General features: G+C 43.8%; 1 protein-coding gene across 1 annotated transcript in view; it reads left to right on the top strand.

Moving 5' to 3' along the window:
* Positions 1 to 15,631, top strand: part of FAM13A (family with sequence similarity 13 member A) — a 229,145-nt gene that overhangs the window by 175,293 nt on the left and 38,221 nt on the right. Inside the window, exon 13 of the mRNA XM_060188451.1 lies at positions 13,142 to 13,678. Coding sequence (XP_060044434.1) covers positions 13,142 to 13,678 — 537 coding nt within the window. The remainder of the gene's footprint in view (positions 1 to 13,141; positions 13,679 to 15,631) is intronic.

The following is a 15,631-nucleotide window of genomic DNA, read 5'->3' as shown; positions in this document are numbered from 1 at the left end:
GAGAGAGGGAGATAAAAAGGGAAGGAGACACAGAGAGACACCTGCAGCCCTACTTCAATACTTGTGAAGCTTCCCCCCTGTAAGTGGGGGCTTGAACCTGGGTTCTTGCACACTGTAACATGAGTGTTTAATTAGGTGTGCCATCGCCTGGCCCCTACCCACCTTTCTTTAAAAAATGGACACACTAATAAAATGTTGGCATAAATTAAGTAGAAATCAGTGACTCTCTCCCAAGACTATTGACTCTGTTCAGTTCTTGTCTTCATTGACCTTGTAGCAACTGTTGGCACAGTGCAGCATCCCCCTTCTGGCTCTGGCCTCTGAGCCTCCATTTTCACCTCCTTCCAGCTTGCTCAAGCTCCCTACTCAGGCCCCAGCAACACACTGTCCATCTTCCCAGGTCTCCAGCACCTTCTTTCTGAGCAGGCATGTCCTGTGCTGGTCTGGTTTCCTTTCTCCCTGTCTTTGTTCTGCTCTGTTCCTCCTTTCACAGCCAGCACCCACTCCTCCCACGATGGTGCGTCACTGGGCAAAGAAGCTTGCTCTAGCAGCCCCTTCACTCTGGCTTCTATGTTCTTGCCTGTTTCCCTTCCCGTGTGTGTGTGCGTGTATGTGTCAGGGTTAGGGGGTTGGGTCTGGACTGGACTTCCTGACCTGAAATCATCAGCTCCAAGTGGTACCCACATTAAATCTATGCCCGGATGTTTTTTTGTGGACGACTCCAGTTGGCAGTAGGTGACTCACGGAGAAAGAATCTCAGGTCCTCCCACAGTGTGACAGCTGTCACCCAGAGCTGTGAGCAGGCAGCACCCTGGCCTGGCCCTCCTTCAACCCCAGTGTTAAGAATCAGGGTCATCATGGCAGTGTCAGCCCAGAGATAGAATCTGGTACTGAGGCAAAGTCTTATTTAAGGTCTCCATGTCACCTGCTTCCACCAAAGGAGAGAAAAAGGCAGCACTTCTCAGCTTGGGGGTGTTTCTACTAGTAAGGAATGAGTTTCACTTTATTCTTACTATTAAAGGATGGTGAAAGAAAAAAAAAACACGTTTTCCATTTTTCAAGTCCCTTCCCTGTTTACAGCATGTTATAATGTCTTGTCTTTGAATAGCGTAGCACTTCCTAGAACTTGTTGTACCACTCAATACTAGCTTGTCTGATTTCTGGTGAGACCTCATTAACACCTAAGTATCAGAGATGGAGGATAAGTGGGGAGGCGTGGTTACTCCCGCCGGAATTCTGTCTTGTTTTCAAGTCTCCTGTGGTATCAAGTTGATATGCCATTATTTACACATGCACTAGGACTAGATTCGATGGTGTCTGGGTTTTATTTTATAAGATTCTGCTTGTTTATTAATGAGCAAGAAGAAGAATATCATTCTGGCACACACAGTGCTGGGAGTCAAATTCAGGACCTCATGCTTGAGAGTACTGTGCTTCACCCACTGCCCCCAGGCTCCAGAGGTCTGCAACTTCATTATCGATGAAAACACAGCTTTTTCTCATTATGAGCGCCTTTTAACTGTCCTTGTAAATAAAGCTTCCAATTTGCAAAAACTGTAAATGAAATTCCTTAGAGTCATATAAATGGACAGCTATTTTTTTAGAGGTGATCTTTTTTTTGTCTTCACTGCTAATTCCATTGAAATGAGAGACACTGACTGACCTTCAGTCTCAGACCCAAGAAAGACATGAGGATAGGGTCTACTTCTCAGAGGCAAATGCAGGCACACCAGACTGTGACTTTACTTTTTAAATGTTCACTGTGCATCCTTTGACGTGCCTCTCTTTAAATGCATCTGTTAAAAAGTGAACCTGGGGCTTGAAGCCTGCACAACTTCAATATTCCCAGCAGCCATTTCCCCCTCATTCTTTTTGAAGAGAGAGAACACCTACTGCACTTTTCCACTGCTCATGAACCCCACCTTGCAGGTCAGGACTGGGGCCTTGATCTAGGGTCCTTGAACACAGTAATATAGGTACTCTACCGGGTGTGACACCACCTGGCCTCTACATATTTATTTAATTTCTTTTTTTGTTATACAACTGGTCATAATCAAAAAGGGAATATGTGAGATCTCTGGTTATTGATGAGAAATAGAAATGTTGAGTCATTTCTATTTATCTGACTTTCATAGTTGGCTTGTACTGAAGTGTGTGTAGTAACTCCCTGGCAATTAAAAATAATTAATTTCAAAATATAAGAAAAGGTAGGATATGATTTCTGGGGGTGGGTCTTGGAAAGGCCGACATTTTAGGAATATAACCTGTTTGGTTTGCATGAAATAAGATAAAGGAAAAGCCTAGTGCACAGTTCCCTGAACATGTGGAGGCCAGAGTTTTAGTTCTTTTGCTTGTTTTTAAGCAAACAAATAGTAGCTAGAAATCTCCAGAAGAGAGGCCTTAATTAAAACTGGCTATTTTGCAACCAGGGAGTACAGGACTTACACACATGAGTCCCAAGTTCAGTCCCCAGTGCTGCATATGCTAGACTAGAGCTCTGACAAAGAGAGATAGAGATAAGAGATAGAGATAGATAGATAGATAGATAGATAGATAGATAGATAGATAGATAGATTCTATTCTAAGTTATAGTGAAGTCTATACCTTACACACATAATGGATTCCTTCTGATAAGTTATTTCCTATTATGGAAATGTTTTATACTTCCATGTAAAATCTAGAATGCTAAAAATCTAACCTTATACTTAGCCTCTTTGTCAGAAAAGGAAAGCAGATTAGAATTATGAATGGCATGATCTTGGCAAGATTACTTCATGTCAGAAGTACAAGGTTAATGAAGTGTTAAATTCTTTTAAGATGTTTGTACAGTCTTTTTACTATTCAGAACCTACAGCTTAGGAGAGCTTAGAAACATACCTTGGATAACAAGCAAGACATTCAGAATAAATAAAAAATTATTTCCCTATTTCTTATCCTACTTCAAAAGAAAAAAAAGAATTTCTAAAAGAGAGACTTTCCTTTTGCTATTATCTTTTTAACCAGCACTGTTCAACTCTGGTTTGTGGTGGGTACCTGAGTTTGAACCTGAACCTTCAGAGCTTCAGGCATGAAAGTATTTTGCTTAAACCGCTATGCTCTCTCCCAGGTATTTACCATGACTGTTTAATTACAGGCTTTTATTTACACCAGGAAAGTTTAAGATAGCATCTGAAATATTCCATTAAGTGGATGTGGGAGATAGTATAATGGTGACCCAAAGAGACTCTCAGACTTTCATGCCTGAGGCTCCAAGGTCCCAGTTTCAGTTCCCCACATCACCATAAGCCAGAGCTGAGCAGTGCTCTGCCAAAACTAAATAAATAAATAATAAATAAAACAAATGAGATGAAATTTCCCATCATTAAATATTTAGGAAACAAATGACTGTTATTTCAACTTTAACTGTATTTCATGAGACCCTTTAAGATTTTGTTATCGGTTTCAATATTAGACACCAGAAAAAAATTGAAAAGCTCTCTTTGTTTAGTTAGGTTCACTTTCATCCCATCTGAAAAGGCTACTTTGAAGCTTTGCAGTCCAGGTGGTTTATGGAAATTTGTGTTTCCTTTCCTTTATTGCCACACCAAACAGGGACTGTTTATAACTCCACATGGTTCTTCTGTTAACGCTGTGTGGTTCCTTCCTGTGCAGACCATCTGCTCTCTGGACTGTCATTCCTGGCCCTGATACGCTGTTAGTTAGGTTCCCTATTCATCCTGGCCAGAGAGGGAGAAGGGATGGGTGGGGGGGGGAATCTACCATCTCAGGGGTGCAGTCCAAGTTCGAGCCCGACCCCCACCATATTGGAGGAAGCTTTAATGCTCTGGCTTCTCTGTCCACCCCCTCCCCTGCATCTCTGCATGTATCTCTCTCTCTCTCTGCCTGAAAAAGTCAGCTGTGATTGATTAACTCCAGAAATGTAAAAAAAAAAAAAAAAAAAAAAAAAATCCAGCAGCTCTTGGAAACCTAGGAACACGCAGAATCCATAAAATTTGGAGATAAAAAAGCCAGACTGGGGGAGGAGGCAAGCACCCACTTGAGCACACACTATGTTGAGTTCATGTCCTCTGTGGGGAAGAGGGAGCTTCACAAGCAGTGGAGCAGGTCTGCAGGTGTCTCTCTTTCTCTCTCACTCTTTATCTCCCCTTCCCTCTCAATTGCTCTCTGACCTATCAAATAAAATAAGTAAAGTTTTTTTTTAAAAAAAAAAAAAAAAGAAAGAAAGAAAAGAAAAAACCAGGCCTTGCCAGACTGGGACAAGTCTTGACAAAGACTAGACACCTTCTGGCTCTGTCACCTGAACTGGAATGTCACCTGTGGCCCCAGGCAAGGTGAGCTCTCTCTTCTTTGCACCTGACAACCTGTATCATTTTTTTTTTTTTTTTTACCAGAGCACTATTCAGCTATGGCTTATAGTGGTGTGGGAGATTGAACCTGGGACTTCGGAGCCTCAGGCATGAGAGTCCATTTGCATAATCATTATGCTATATACCTTCTGCCCTGTATCATTCTTTTAGAGCAGAGTGGCATTTGGCACAGAGTGGCTCAGTGTCACCTTGTCTTAATTCCTATAAACCTGGTGCCAGAGACAGAGATGTGTTGGAGAAACACTTGCCAAAAGAATGAATGAGAAAGTGAAGTAGGAAACAAGTGAGAGCAGCATTTTGGAGTATTCCAGAAAAGCATGCACTCATCACGGTAATGGGAGGCAGTCTTATTCCTGGATTAGCGCACATGGTGCAAAGTGGAAGGACCAACATAAGGATCCCAATTCAAAGCCCCCAGCTCCCCACCTGCAGGGGAGTCACTTCACAGGTGGTGAAGCAGGTCTGCAGGTGTCTATCTTTCTCTCCCCCTCTCTGTCTTCCCCTCCTCTCTCCATTTCTCTTTATCCTATCCAACAACAACAATACAATAAAGATAACAACAAAATGGAAAAATTGGCCTTCAGAAGCAGTGGATTCATATTGCAGGCACTGAGTCCCAGCAGTAACCATGGAGGCAAAAAAGGAGGAAGAGGAGGAGGAGGAGGAAGAGGAGAAGAAGAAGGAGAAGGAGGAGGAGGAGGAGAAGGAGAAGAAGAAGGAAGAAAAAGGAGGAGGAGAAGGAGAAGAAGAAGGAGGAGGAGGAGAAGAAGGAGGAGGAGAAGAAGAAGAAGAAGAAGAAGAAGAAGAAGAAGAAGAAGAAGAAAAAAGAAGAAGAAGAAGAAGAGGAGGAGGAGGAGAAGAAGAAGAGGAGGAGGAAGAGGAGGAGGAGGAGGAAGGAGAAGGAGAAGAAGAAGAAGAAGAAGAAGAAGAAGAAGAAGAAGAAGAAGAAGAAGAAGAAGAAGAAGAAGAAGAAGAAGAAGAAGGAGAAGCTCAAATAGGAAGAGGCTTACTTACTAAAGATCTTGGAGTTAGAGTTAGGAAGCTGGTATTAAGCACAGGCCTCTGACCCTAAAATCCACCTCCTAACTGCCATGCCATGTTGTCTCTCTGAAGAGGCAAATGCTTTGCTCATTTCTGTACATTTTCATATGGTGATATATTTCTTTGTCACTCATTTTGGGACAGGACAGAGAAATTGAGAGGAGGAGGAAAGGTAGAGAGGGAAAGAATGAGAGAGGAGAGAGATCTGTGGTACTGCTCCACCACTTGTAAAGCTTCCCCCCTGCAGGAGGGGACTGGGGGCTTGAAGCTGGGTCCTGTGCACTCATCTGGGTTCACCACCACCTGTCCCCCAGCACTACTTTTTTTTTTACAAGAATGTGGTATATGGCATCATAGACCACGGGTTGTTTATGAAATTAATTTATCAATAGTTTCAGCTTTATTTAACTGAAGATCTAAAATAGGTGAACAAAACAAAACAAAGTCAAAACTAAAAATATTTTGATATTTGAGAATGTCACTGACACTTTGAGGGAGGGGGAGGTTGCCACCAGGGTTATTACTGGGACACAGTGCCTATACAACTTCTCTGCCATTTCTCAGTGGCCATTTTTTTTTCATTTTTCATAAAGATGATAAAAAGAGATGAGAGAGAGAGAGATAGAAAAAGCAAGACACATGTAGCTTCATGCTGCAGGTGAGGGGTTGGGGACTTGAACCTGGTCCTTGTACATAGTAACCTGTGTACCACCACCTGTCCTGTGAAAAGTATTTTAAAATATTTAATTTTTTTCCTACTTTATTGGGGGTGGTAGTAATGGTTTGCTCTACAGATGTTGACACATGGGTACAATTACTCATCTCCCCCGTGACCGGCCTCTGCAAAACACTCTCACCCCCAACTTAGGTCCTTTTCACCGTCATGCACCAAAACACCAGAGAACCTCCAACCCAGCCTCTCCCCCTCCTTCCCCCAGAGTCATTTGCTTTAGTGCGGTATTTTTTTCTTGTAATTAACATGAGAGAGAGAAGGCAAGAGAAAGACAATCAAGGCATCACTATGGCACATGTGATGCTGGGGCTCAAAGCCGGAAATTCATGCCACCTCCTGGGCTGCTGTCACAGAGATTTTAACATTAATGATCTGGTGGGAGAAACAGACGGGGGAGTCACCACTAAGAGAGGGGAACAGCCTCATAAAAGCACCTCAGCCAGACTCATATTTGAGGGGTCTTTCGTATGCTAATGTGTTATTGCCACAGAGCTGGAGCAGCTTCACCACAAGCAGCCTGGAAGCTGCAGCTCAGTGCTGAGGAGTGCTGGTCATGCTGCCTGTGTCCTTTCCCGCACAAGCTGGCCTAGATTCAGGCTCGGGGATCCCCCATGAGGATGAACACAGGCCCACACTGTTTGTTGTATGTGACATAATGCACATCCACATTGGGTGGCCCTGATGTTCACCTCCTGCACTACAGATACAGCAATCTCCTTGATATTCCCTAAGTCTATACAACAGGATCATGCCTTGGGGCCTTTGCACTTGTCTTCCTTCTGGAATGTTCTTCCCTCAGATGACTCAATGTTCATGCCTCTGCTTTCTGTCATGCCTCTGCTCTTATGTCACCTTATCAGAAAGGCCTCCCCAGTTGCCCTCCCCCACCCCTCCTTAGCAGGAGGCAGACCTTGCTCTCAGCCTCCACCACCTCACTTACCCTGCTTTGTCTTTCTCCCTAGTCCAAACCAGGCAGGAGTTTTTGTTGTTGTTTTGTTTTGTTTTCCTTTATCCACTGTCCCCTTCTGTAAGATTCATGGGGACAGAGTTTGTTTTGTCTGCTAAAATGCCTCCCAGTGTCTAGTAATAATAAGCTACTCTCTTGTAGATAATAGGTTCTTAAAAATATTTTCTAGGGAATCGGGTGGTAGCACAGCGGGGTAAGTGCACGTGGTGCAAAGCGCAAGGGCCAGCTTAAGGATCCCAGTTTGAGCCCCCAGCTCCCCACCTGCAGGAGAGTCGCTTCACAGGTGGTGAAGCAGGTCTCCAGGTGTCTGTCTTTCTCTTCCCCTGCCTGTCTTCCCCTCCTCTCTCCATTTCTCTCTGTCCTATCCAACAATGACATCAATAATAACTACGACAATGATAAAAAACAACAAGGGCAACAAAAGTGAAAATAAATAAATAAAAAGAAAAAGTCTTTTAAAAATATTTTCTTGACTGAATGCATTTTAATAAAAAGTTTGTATCTCAGGCATCTGACATAAAACAGACAGTCCCTTTCATGGATATAATATATCATCTATAGAGTTATTAAGTCAACAAGCAAAATTCTGACCTAATTCTCTCTGTTAGAATAATACTCTCTTTTTTTCCCATCCTCTTCTAGGTCCTCCTCTACCATCACGGTCCAGGACCAGAACCCTCCCCACCACCCCAGAATCTTTTACTTTGGTACAATACACCAAATCCAGTCCAAGTTCTGCTTTGTGTTTTCTTATCTTTTTATTATTATTATTATTATTATTATTATTATTGATTTAATATTAGTCGACAAGATTGTGGGATAAGATGGGTACAATTCCATACAATTACCGCCACCAGAGTTCTGTATCCTATCCCCTCCATTGGGAGGTTCCTTATTCCTTATTCCTCTGGGAATATGGACCAGAGATATTTATGGGGTGCAGAAGGTGGAAGGTCTGGCTTCTGTAATTGCTTCTCAGTTGAATATGGGCATTAACAGGTCGATCCATACCCCCAGTCTGTCTCTATCTTTTCCTAGTGGGGTAGGGCTCTGGAGAGGTGGGGTTCCAACCTCCATGAGGTCCTCTGTCATCCTTTTTGGACCTGAATTCTCCCACCCACCCACCCCAGAGTCTTTCATTTTGGTGCAATACACCAATTCCAGTTCAGGTTCTACTTTGTTTTCTCTTCTGGTCTTGTTTTTCAACTTCTGCCTGAGAGTGAGATCATCCCATATTCATCCTTCTCTTTCTCATTTATCTTATTTAACATGATTCCTTCAAGCTCCATCCAAGATGAGGTGAAGAAAGTGAAATCACCATTTTTAATAGCTGAGTAGTATGTGTGTATATATTGTGTGTATGTATATATGTGTGTGTAATACTCTTTTTTGAAATATATTTTTTATTTTAGTGATAGATACACAGAAGTGAAAATACAGAAAGAGAGTACTACTTAGCTCTGGTTTGTGGTTGTTCTGGGAATTGAACCTGGGACCTCATGCATGAAAGCCTTTTGTAGAACCACTATGCTCTCTCCCCAGCCCAACACTCTTTTATGGTGGACATCTCTACCACTCCTCTGCCCAGAGTGGAGCCCTCTCTGTCTCCCCCTTGATTTCCATTCTTTATTTGCACACTGTGAAGGGAAGCTCAGTGATTCTCAGGGTAGCTCTCCCATCACCAAGACCCACCAGAAGCCACTGTCCTCACATCTCCCTTGAACACACTTGTTTCTTGTCTTTGACAGGAACCTTCCCTACACCTCTCCAGTGTGAGGGATAGCTCATGCTGGCACTTTGGATTGCATTTCCCTATAATGAGAGAAGCTGAGCATCTTTTCAGGAGCCTGCTGGCCAGCTAGCTGTTTTTTTGTTTGTTTGTTTGTTTGTTTGTTTGTTTCCTCTGGAGAAGGGTCTGTTCAGATCCTTTGCCTGCTATTTAAGCAGGTTGCTTATTTTTTCATGACTGAGTTATAGTAATCATATATATTTTTTTTTTTCTTTTTGCCATCAGAGTTATCACTGGAACTTGGTACCAGCATTACAAATCCTCTGTCCCTAGCAGCCATTTCTGTCTCCCTCTCCTTCTCTCTCTCTCTTTGTATTTTATTTGATAGGACAGAGAAATTGAGAAGGGGGAGTTTGAGATGGAGAAAGATAGACACCTAAAGACCTGATACACTGCTCGTAAGACATTTCTCCTTATAGGTGGGAGTAGAAGCCTTTGCGCGTGGTAATGTGTGCACCTAACTGGTTGTGCTACTGCCTGGTCATATATATATTTCAGTATCAACCACTTATTGGAATTAAATCCACCTGATCATGAGATGTATGATCATACATAGATGTAGGTATAGAAATATATTTGTTTTTGACACCAGAACTATTGCCGGGGTTCAGTGACTGTATGAATCCACCTTTCCTGGTGGCCACTTTTATCCTTTTTCAATTATTATTATTATCTTTCTTTTTTTAATTTATTTTTTACTTAGGAAAGGATAAATTAACAAAACCATAGGGTAGGAGGGGTACAACTCCACACAATTCCCACCACCCAATCCCCATAACCCACCCCCTCCCCTGATAGCTTTCCCATTCTCTATCCCTCTGGGAGCATGGACCCAGGGTCCTTGTGGGTTGCAGAAGGTGGAAGGTCTGGCTTCTGTAATTGCTTCCTTGCTGAACATGGACGCTGACTGGTCGGTCCATCCTCCCAGTCTGCCTCTCTCTTTCCCTAGTAGGGTGGGGCTCTGGGGAAGCAGAGCTCCAGGACACAGTGGTGGGGTCTTCAGTCCAGGGAAGCCTGGCTGGCATCCTGATGGCATCTGGAACCTGGTGGCTGAAAAGAGAGTTAACATACAAAGCCAAACAAATTGTTGAGCAATCATGGACGCAAAGGTTGGAATAGTGGAGAGGAAGTGTGTGTGTGTGGGGGGGGAGTACTCACTGCAAACTCTAGTGTACTGCTGTTTTCAGGTATATATTTTGTGCTAGTTTATGGATACGTGTGAACATATGCTCTCTCTCACAGAACCTGGTGTATATCTAGGTTTTGGGACTTTGTTAGAAAGTAATCCACCTGGGATGGAATTAGAGAATGCTATGAAAAGAAAGGTATCACCCGAGTAATAAAGCTGAAGGGTTGTCATTCCACACCTGAAGTCTCTGGACACAGTCTGAGCTGAAGCATGTTGAGGTGGCAATCGTTGCCTTGATTAGGTTGCAATCGGCTGATGCAATGTTATTTGATATGGATTGGGAGAGGCATGTGGAAAAGTGGGCCCTATCCTAAGGTTCCAGGACTGGGGGAAATATAGGCTCTATAGTGGAGATGTGAGGTTCCTGCTGTCTTAGGGTTCAAAAAGACAATGGATAGTTAATGTTATCATCACATTATTTGGTAATTGGGTTAACTTTGAAAAGTCCTTTTGTTTTGTTAGGGTTTGCTGTATAGTACCCAGTATCTTGTAAATAGCTGTGCTATTATTATCTTTCTTTCATTTATTGATAGAGACAGAGAAATTGAGAAGGCAAGGGGAGGAAGAGACCCCTGCATACTGCTCCACTACACACCTAGCTTCCATCTTGCACGAGTACTGGGGTCTTGAACCCAGGTCCCTGAGGGTGGTATTAAGTTCACTCAACTGGGCAAGCCACACCCAGCTCATGACTATATTTTCCAAGGATTTTTACCTCTGTGTTCAGTAGATACCTTGGTCCACAGCTCTGTCCCATTAAACATTCATCACACTGCTCAGAATACTTTGAAAATTGAACTTCAGCCTCAGTCGGTAGTTCCTTGTACCTCACCTCCAACTCACACCTCTAGTTTTGATTGCAGTGTTTTTACTTTGAAATGGGGGCATTGTTTCTACTCTCCTGCATCTGGCATCTGACAAAGAGAAGGAGTGTTTCTTCTGCACCAGGTTTCTCAGAACTTTCTCTGAGGTCTCTAAAGGTCTGATTTTAGAGATTGACACTGGCAAGATTGGCATAACTAATGCTATTTTATAAATGGGAAAATAGAGCCTCAGAGAAGGAAAAAGAAAAACACTCAATCATAGCACCAGTACCCTAGTGAATGTAGGTCACAGTCCACACCCAGGGCCACCCATAACAAAACCTGTGTCCCCCCTCACTGTGGTGCCACATTAGTGGCTGAGTAGATGCCCCTCTAGAGGAAACTGCTAACTCAAAACTTGCTAGCATATTTTTACAATTTCTAAGTAAAGCAAGTGTTACATGCCTTTACTGAGAAAGAAATATGTATTTGCCACATGCAAAATATAGTGTACATGCAAACACACACACACAATAATCCTGTAGCTTTTTAATGTCTCTCTTTTTTTATTTTCCTTTTGTTGCCCTTGTTTTTTGTTGTTGTTGTTGTTGTAGTTGTTGTTGTTATTGATGTTGTTGTTGGATAGGACAGAGAAATGGAGAGAAAAGGGGAAGACAGAGGGGGGAGAGAAGGATACCTGCAGACCTGCTTCACCGCTTGTGAAGCTACTCCCCTGCAGGTGGGGAGCTGGGGGTTCGAACCTGGATCCTTACTCTGGTCCTTGTGCTTCACGCCATGTGCGCTTAACCCGATGCACTACCGCCCGACTCCCTTAATGTTTCTTTATTGGGTCCTGCAAGATTGCTCGGTTGGATATGTGCTACTTTGTCATGTGCATGAGGCACGTTTGAACCCAGCCCCCACCATATTGAAGTTTCAATGCTGTGGTCTCTCTCTCTCACTCTCTCCCTCTACCTCACTGTCTCTATCAAAAATAAAAAGACGTGTTTATTTATTATCAAGAGAACCAGAGCAGCATTCTGACACATGTGATGCCAGTGTTCAAATTTAGGACCTCATGCCTTTCAGTCCAAGACTCTAATCATTGTGCCACCTCCCAGCCTGTTGAGCCTGTAGTTTTTTTTAAAAAACCTGAGCCCCAGATTGGGTCATTTAACACCACTGTACTTGAGACTAAGCTCCAGGATTGAATCATCTTTGTAGCATACATTTTATACCCCGTTAGACAAATAGCATTTTTCAGGGCCGTCTTAAACCCCAGTATTTAATTGGTCTTTCCATCTGACTAGAGTAACTCAGTATGAACTGATTGATGACATTTCTTTTTATCCAAAATCTGAAGATAATACTGGCCCTCCTACATCATGTCATGGAAATGTAATAGTGAGAAACCCTAATTATTCCCCCTGGTGATACAAAGTGGGTTGAACAGCTATTAAAAGTGGCTGGAAGTCTTATTTGTGCTTTATTTTAAGCATTAGAACATTTCTCATACACTGGAACCATCTATGACTTCCAGATGTGTTGGGCTCTTTCACTTAACGATGGGCTGTTTGCTAAAATCAAATAGCAGCAACTCTCAAGGAAAATCTTTTACGCAGATCTGTGCTCCTTGAGAAATACATTTGTGAGACAACATTTATGTTTGTAATTTTTAGGAGAAATGGAAGTGTCTGGTTGGGTTTACAAGCTACCAACAGAGCAAGAGGGGGAATAAAAAGGAAGGAAAGAAGGAAGGGAGGGTAGAAGAGGGGAAAGGAAGAAGGGAGAAAGGGAGAGAGAGGGAGAGAAGGAAGAAGGAAGGGAGGGAGAGGAAGGAAAACCTTCAACTACTTAGCTGAAAGAAAACCATTTGGTGAAAGGAGGGTCTCCCCTCAACCTTTATCTTACTAAACCAAGTGTAGGTGCCACCACTCAGGAATAATTTGATAGTAGTAAAGTGAGTGACAGTTGTGTGTTTGTCAGAGAAATCCTGCATAGCTGGCTTTTTACTTTAAAAAAAAAAAAAAAAAAAAAAAAAGTCCTGTGGATTTGGGCTTCTTTCCAGAGTCCCTCTCCCTCATTGCCAGCTCCAGCCCTGCACACTTTGGATTTTGCTCAACAACGCATTGCCCACCCAGAGCTGCACCAGAGATGGGCTCTACGTGTGTGTGGGTGTGTGGACCCACCCCCCGCCGCCGCCAGTCTTCTGGGAGCTGTGTGTGTGCAGGGCTCCTGCCCTCGGGGCTGACTCCCGAAGGGGCAGAAGAGACCCGCCGGGCCGCAGCCAAGCAACCGCGCGGCACTGTGCCGAGGCGGCGCCCTCCTCCTGCAGGCAGCGAGCTCCCTCCCTCCTCGCCGCCAATCACAGCAGCCAGGGGGCTCGGCCGCCCGCGGGAATCTTCCTGCGCGGGCCCTTCCGGCCGCAGGGAGCCCGGGCCCGCGCGCAGATGGCTGCTCGCCCCCCCGCGCAGCCGGCGCGGCTCCGGGCTCCCGGGCCGGGCTCACCCGAGAGCTGCGGGGCGGGGAAGGCTGCGGCCGCAAGGGAGGGCGCTGCTGCGGGCGCGCTGCTCTGCCCAGCCCTAGCTCCTGGCCCATTGTGCTGTCCTTGCAGACCCCCGGCATGAAGATCCAGGAGCACCCCGCCATGAAGATCCAGGAGCACCCGGGCATCGCCGACGCCAAGCTGCAGAAGACGCCGGAGGCCGCCGAGCCGCCCGAGGGCTGCGCGCCCCCAGAAGCGCCGCCGCTGGAGCTGAGCGCCCTGTGCGCCGACAGTGGCTGGGAAGGTAGGGCCGCCGGCGGGCACCCCAGCCACTCCTCGGGGCCCTGTAGCGCCCCGAAGCCCTAATGGTGCCAGGGTGACTGCGCTCGAAGGAGGGGAAAATGTACTTGTCCTTTAGCATCTTGTCACCTTGCAGTACCCCCCCCCCTTTCTCCCCCTTTTCAACTCACCAAACCTGCCGCTAAGTGTCTGCATTTGCGTTCTCGGTGGCACCAAACCGTAGGGGTCCCTGTTCCCCTAGAACTCACCTTCCCAAGAACACAAACCTCCCCACCTACCTTTCTCTTTACTTTTTCCGCTCCCTCACTTCCCATCATCGTTTGTTAAGATGCTTGGCTTTGCTTTGCTTCCAGGCTGTTCTTTTATGCATAGTTTTTCTCCTAATCCAAATTAGTAAATACACAGATTTTCTTATCAAAGAGACTATTGAGTAGAAATTGTTATTATTATTTTATGGAAAACCCGCCTCACGGCGTTTTAAATGGGGTATTCTAGGTGTGGAGTCAAAGTGTTAGAAATGTACAGTTATGTCAAAACTCCATTTCAGGGAGGAAATGGGAGTAGGTTTATTGAGCTTCTCTGCCTTCAGTATCCCTGTTCTGACTCCCAGCGCCCCTCAGTGTGTACCCCAGAAAACTGGGCACCTGCTTGCGGTCCGTATGTGCCTTTGAAGATTTCAAGGGCTCCAGAGGGGGCGAAAGTGTGCTCCTCCTTTCAGAAGACCAATGTGACTGAACACTGGGACTTAGAGAAGCACTTCTAGGAAGGAGAGTGCTTTTCAAAAGTGCCAGGTTTTTCTTGTCTTCATCCCACTCTCCTTTACCAAAAGTCCTCATTAGGCTAATGATCCTAGATAGAGACCACAGGGTAAAAAAGAATGACCAGTAGACTCCTTTAATCCAGAGCTTAGTGAAGGAATAACAAGTTATTTTTATGTTAGTTCTCTCTGCAGCATAAAACAATCCCTTCCCCCCCAAAAAAAAAAAAGTTCTAGTTGTGTTCAAATAACTAGGCAGTGAAGCCGACATTTTCCATATCTTTCTATTTATGATATATTCACTGAATTTTAAACAGAAGGATTTGGAGTTTTTTTTTTTATCTAAGTACTATTTCCAGTTCAGTTGTTCATTTGTTTTGCATACTTTGAAATAGTTAGGTGTGGCTTTAATTTGTACATTCAGAACAACACTGCCCTCTTCAGAAAAGTCCCAAGGTAGTGACTGTAACCCAAATAAAAGAGAAAAAAACAGTAGTCAAAATAAGCACTGCAGACAGGATTCAGTAATTTGGCCTCTCTATAAGGATCATTAACATAAGACTCTAAACAAAAGCTAGATTTGGGGTCAGAATTCATACTAGACTCATTATGTCGATGACTTACAAAATAACTGGGCTGGCAGCTTCTTCCTCCTCTCAGTCTTCCTGAAATGAACTCAATTTGATGTTTGTTTGTTGACCTTAAATTTATCATTTCTGTTAGCATACCTTAAGAAGCCAACATAAAACTGAATTTTTAGTAGTAAGTGAAAGTGTATGTGTTCCTTAAAAACTGTTTCATTACTTAACATAAAGAACATCCAGATAAAGAATAATTATGTGAAGGAACCAACATTTTAGTTTGTATTGTGAAGTTTTGTTTTTTGTTTGTTTGTTTGTTTGTTTGCCGATTAACTGAATTTGCCATTGAGCTTGCATCTCATTAAAATCTACATGGATTCATTTTAAGACCCTTTGATCAGGGTTATATTGTCAGTGACTCTTTTTATGATATACTTAAATTTCCAAGTTACATTGTACCACTCTAGCTATAAATGTAGGAATGTTTAGGGAGTTTTTACAGAAAGAGTAGTTGAGATAGGAACCGTAGAGTTAATCACTAGAATATTACCATATATATAACTTCAGTATATATATCTTCAGTAATAAAAGAACAAAAATGGAGGCTTCCCAGTAGGGA

This window comes from Erinaceus europaeus, chromosome 3 (genome assembly GCF_950295315.1).
Source record: "Erinaceus europaeus chromosome 3, mEriEur2.1, whole genome shotgun sequence".
In the NCBI taxonomy this organism is placed as follows: domain Eukaryota; kingdom Metazoa; phylum Chordata; class Mammalia; order Eulipotyphla; family Erinaceidae; genus Erinaceus; species Erinaceus europaeus.
This window is presented reverse-complemented; position numbering and strand designations above follow the sequence as displayed.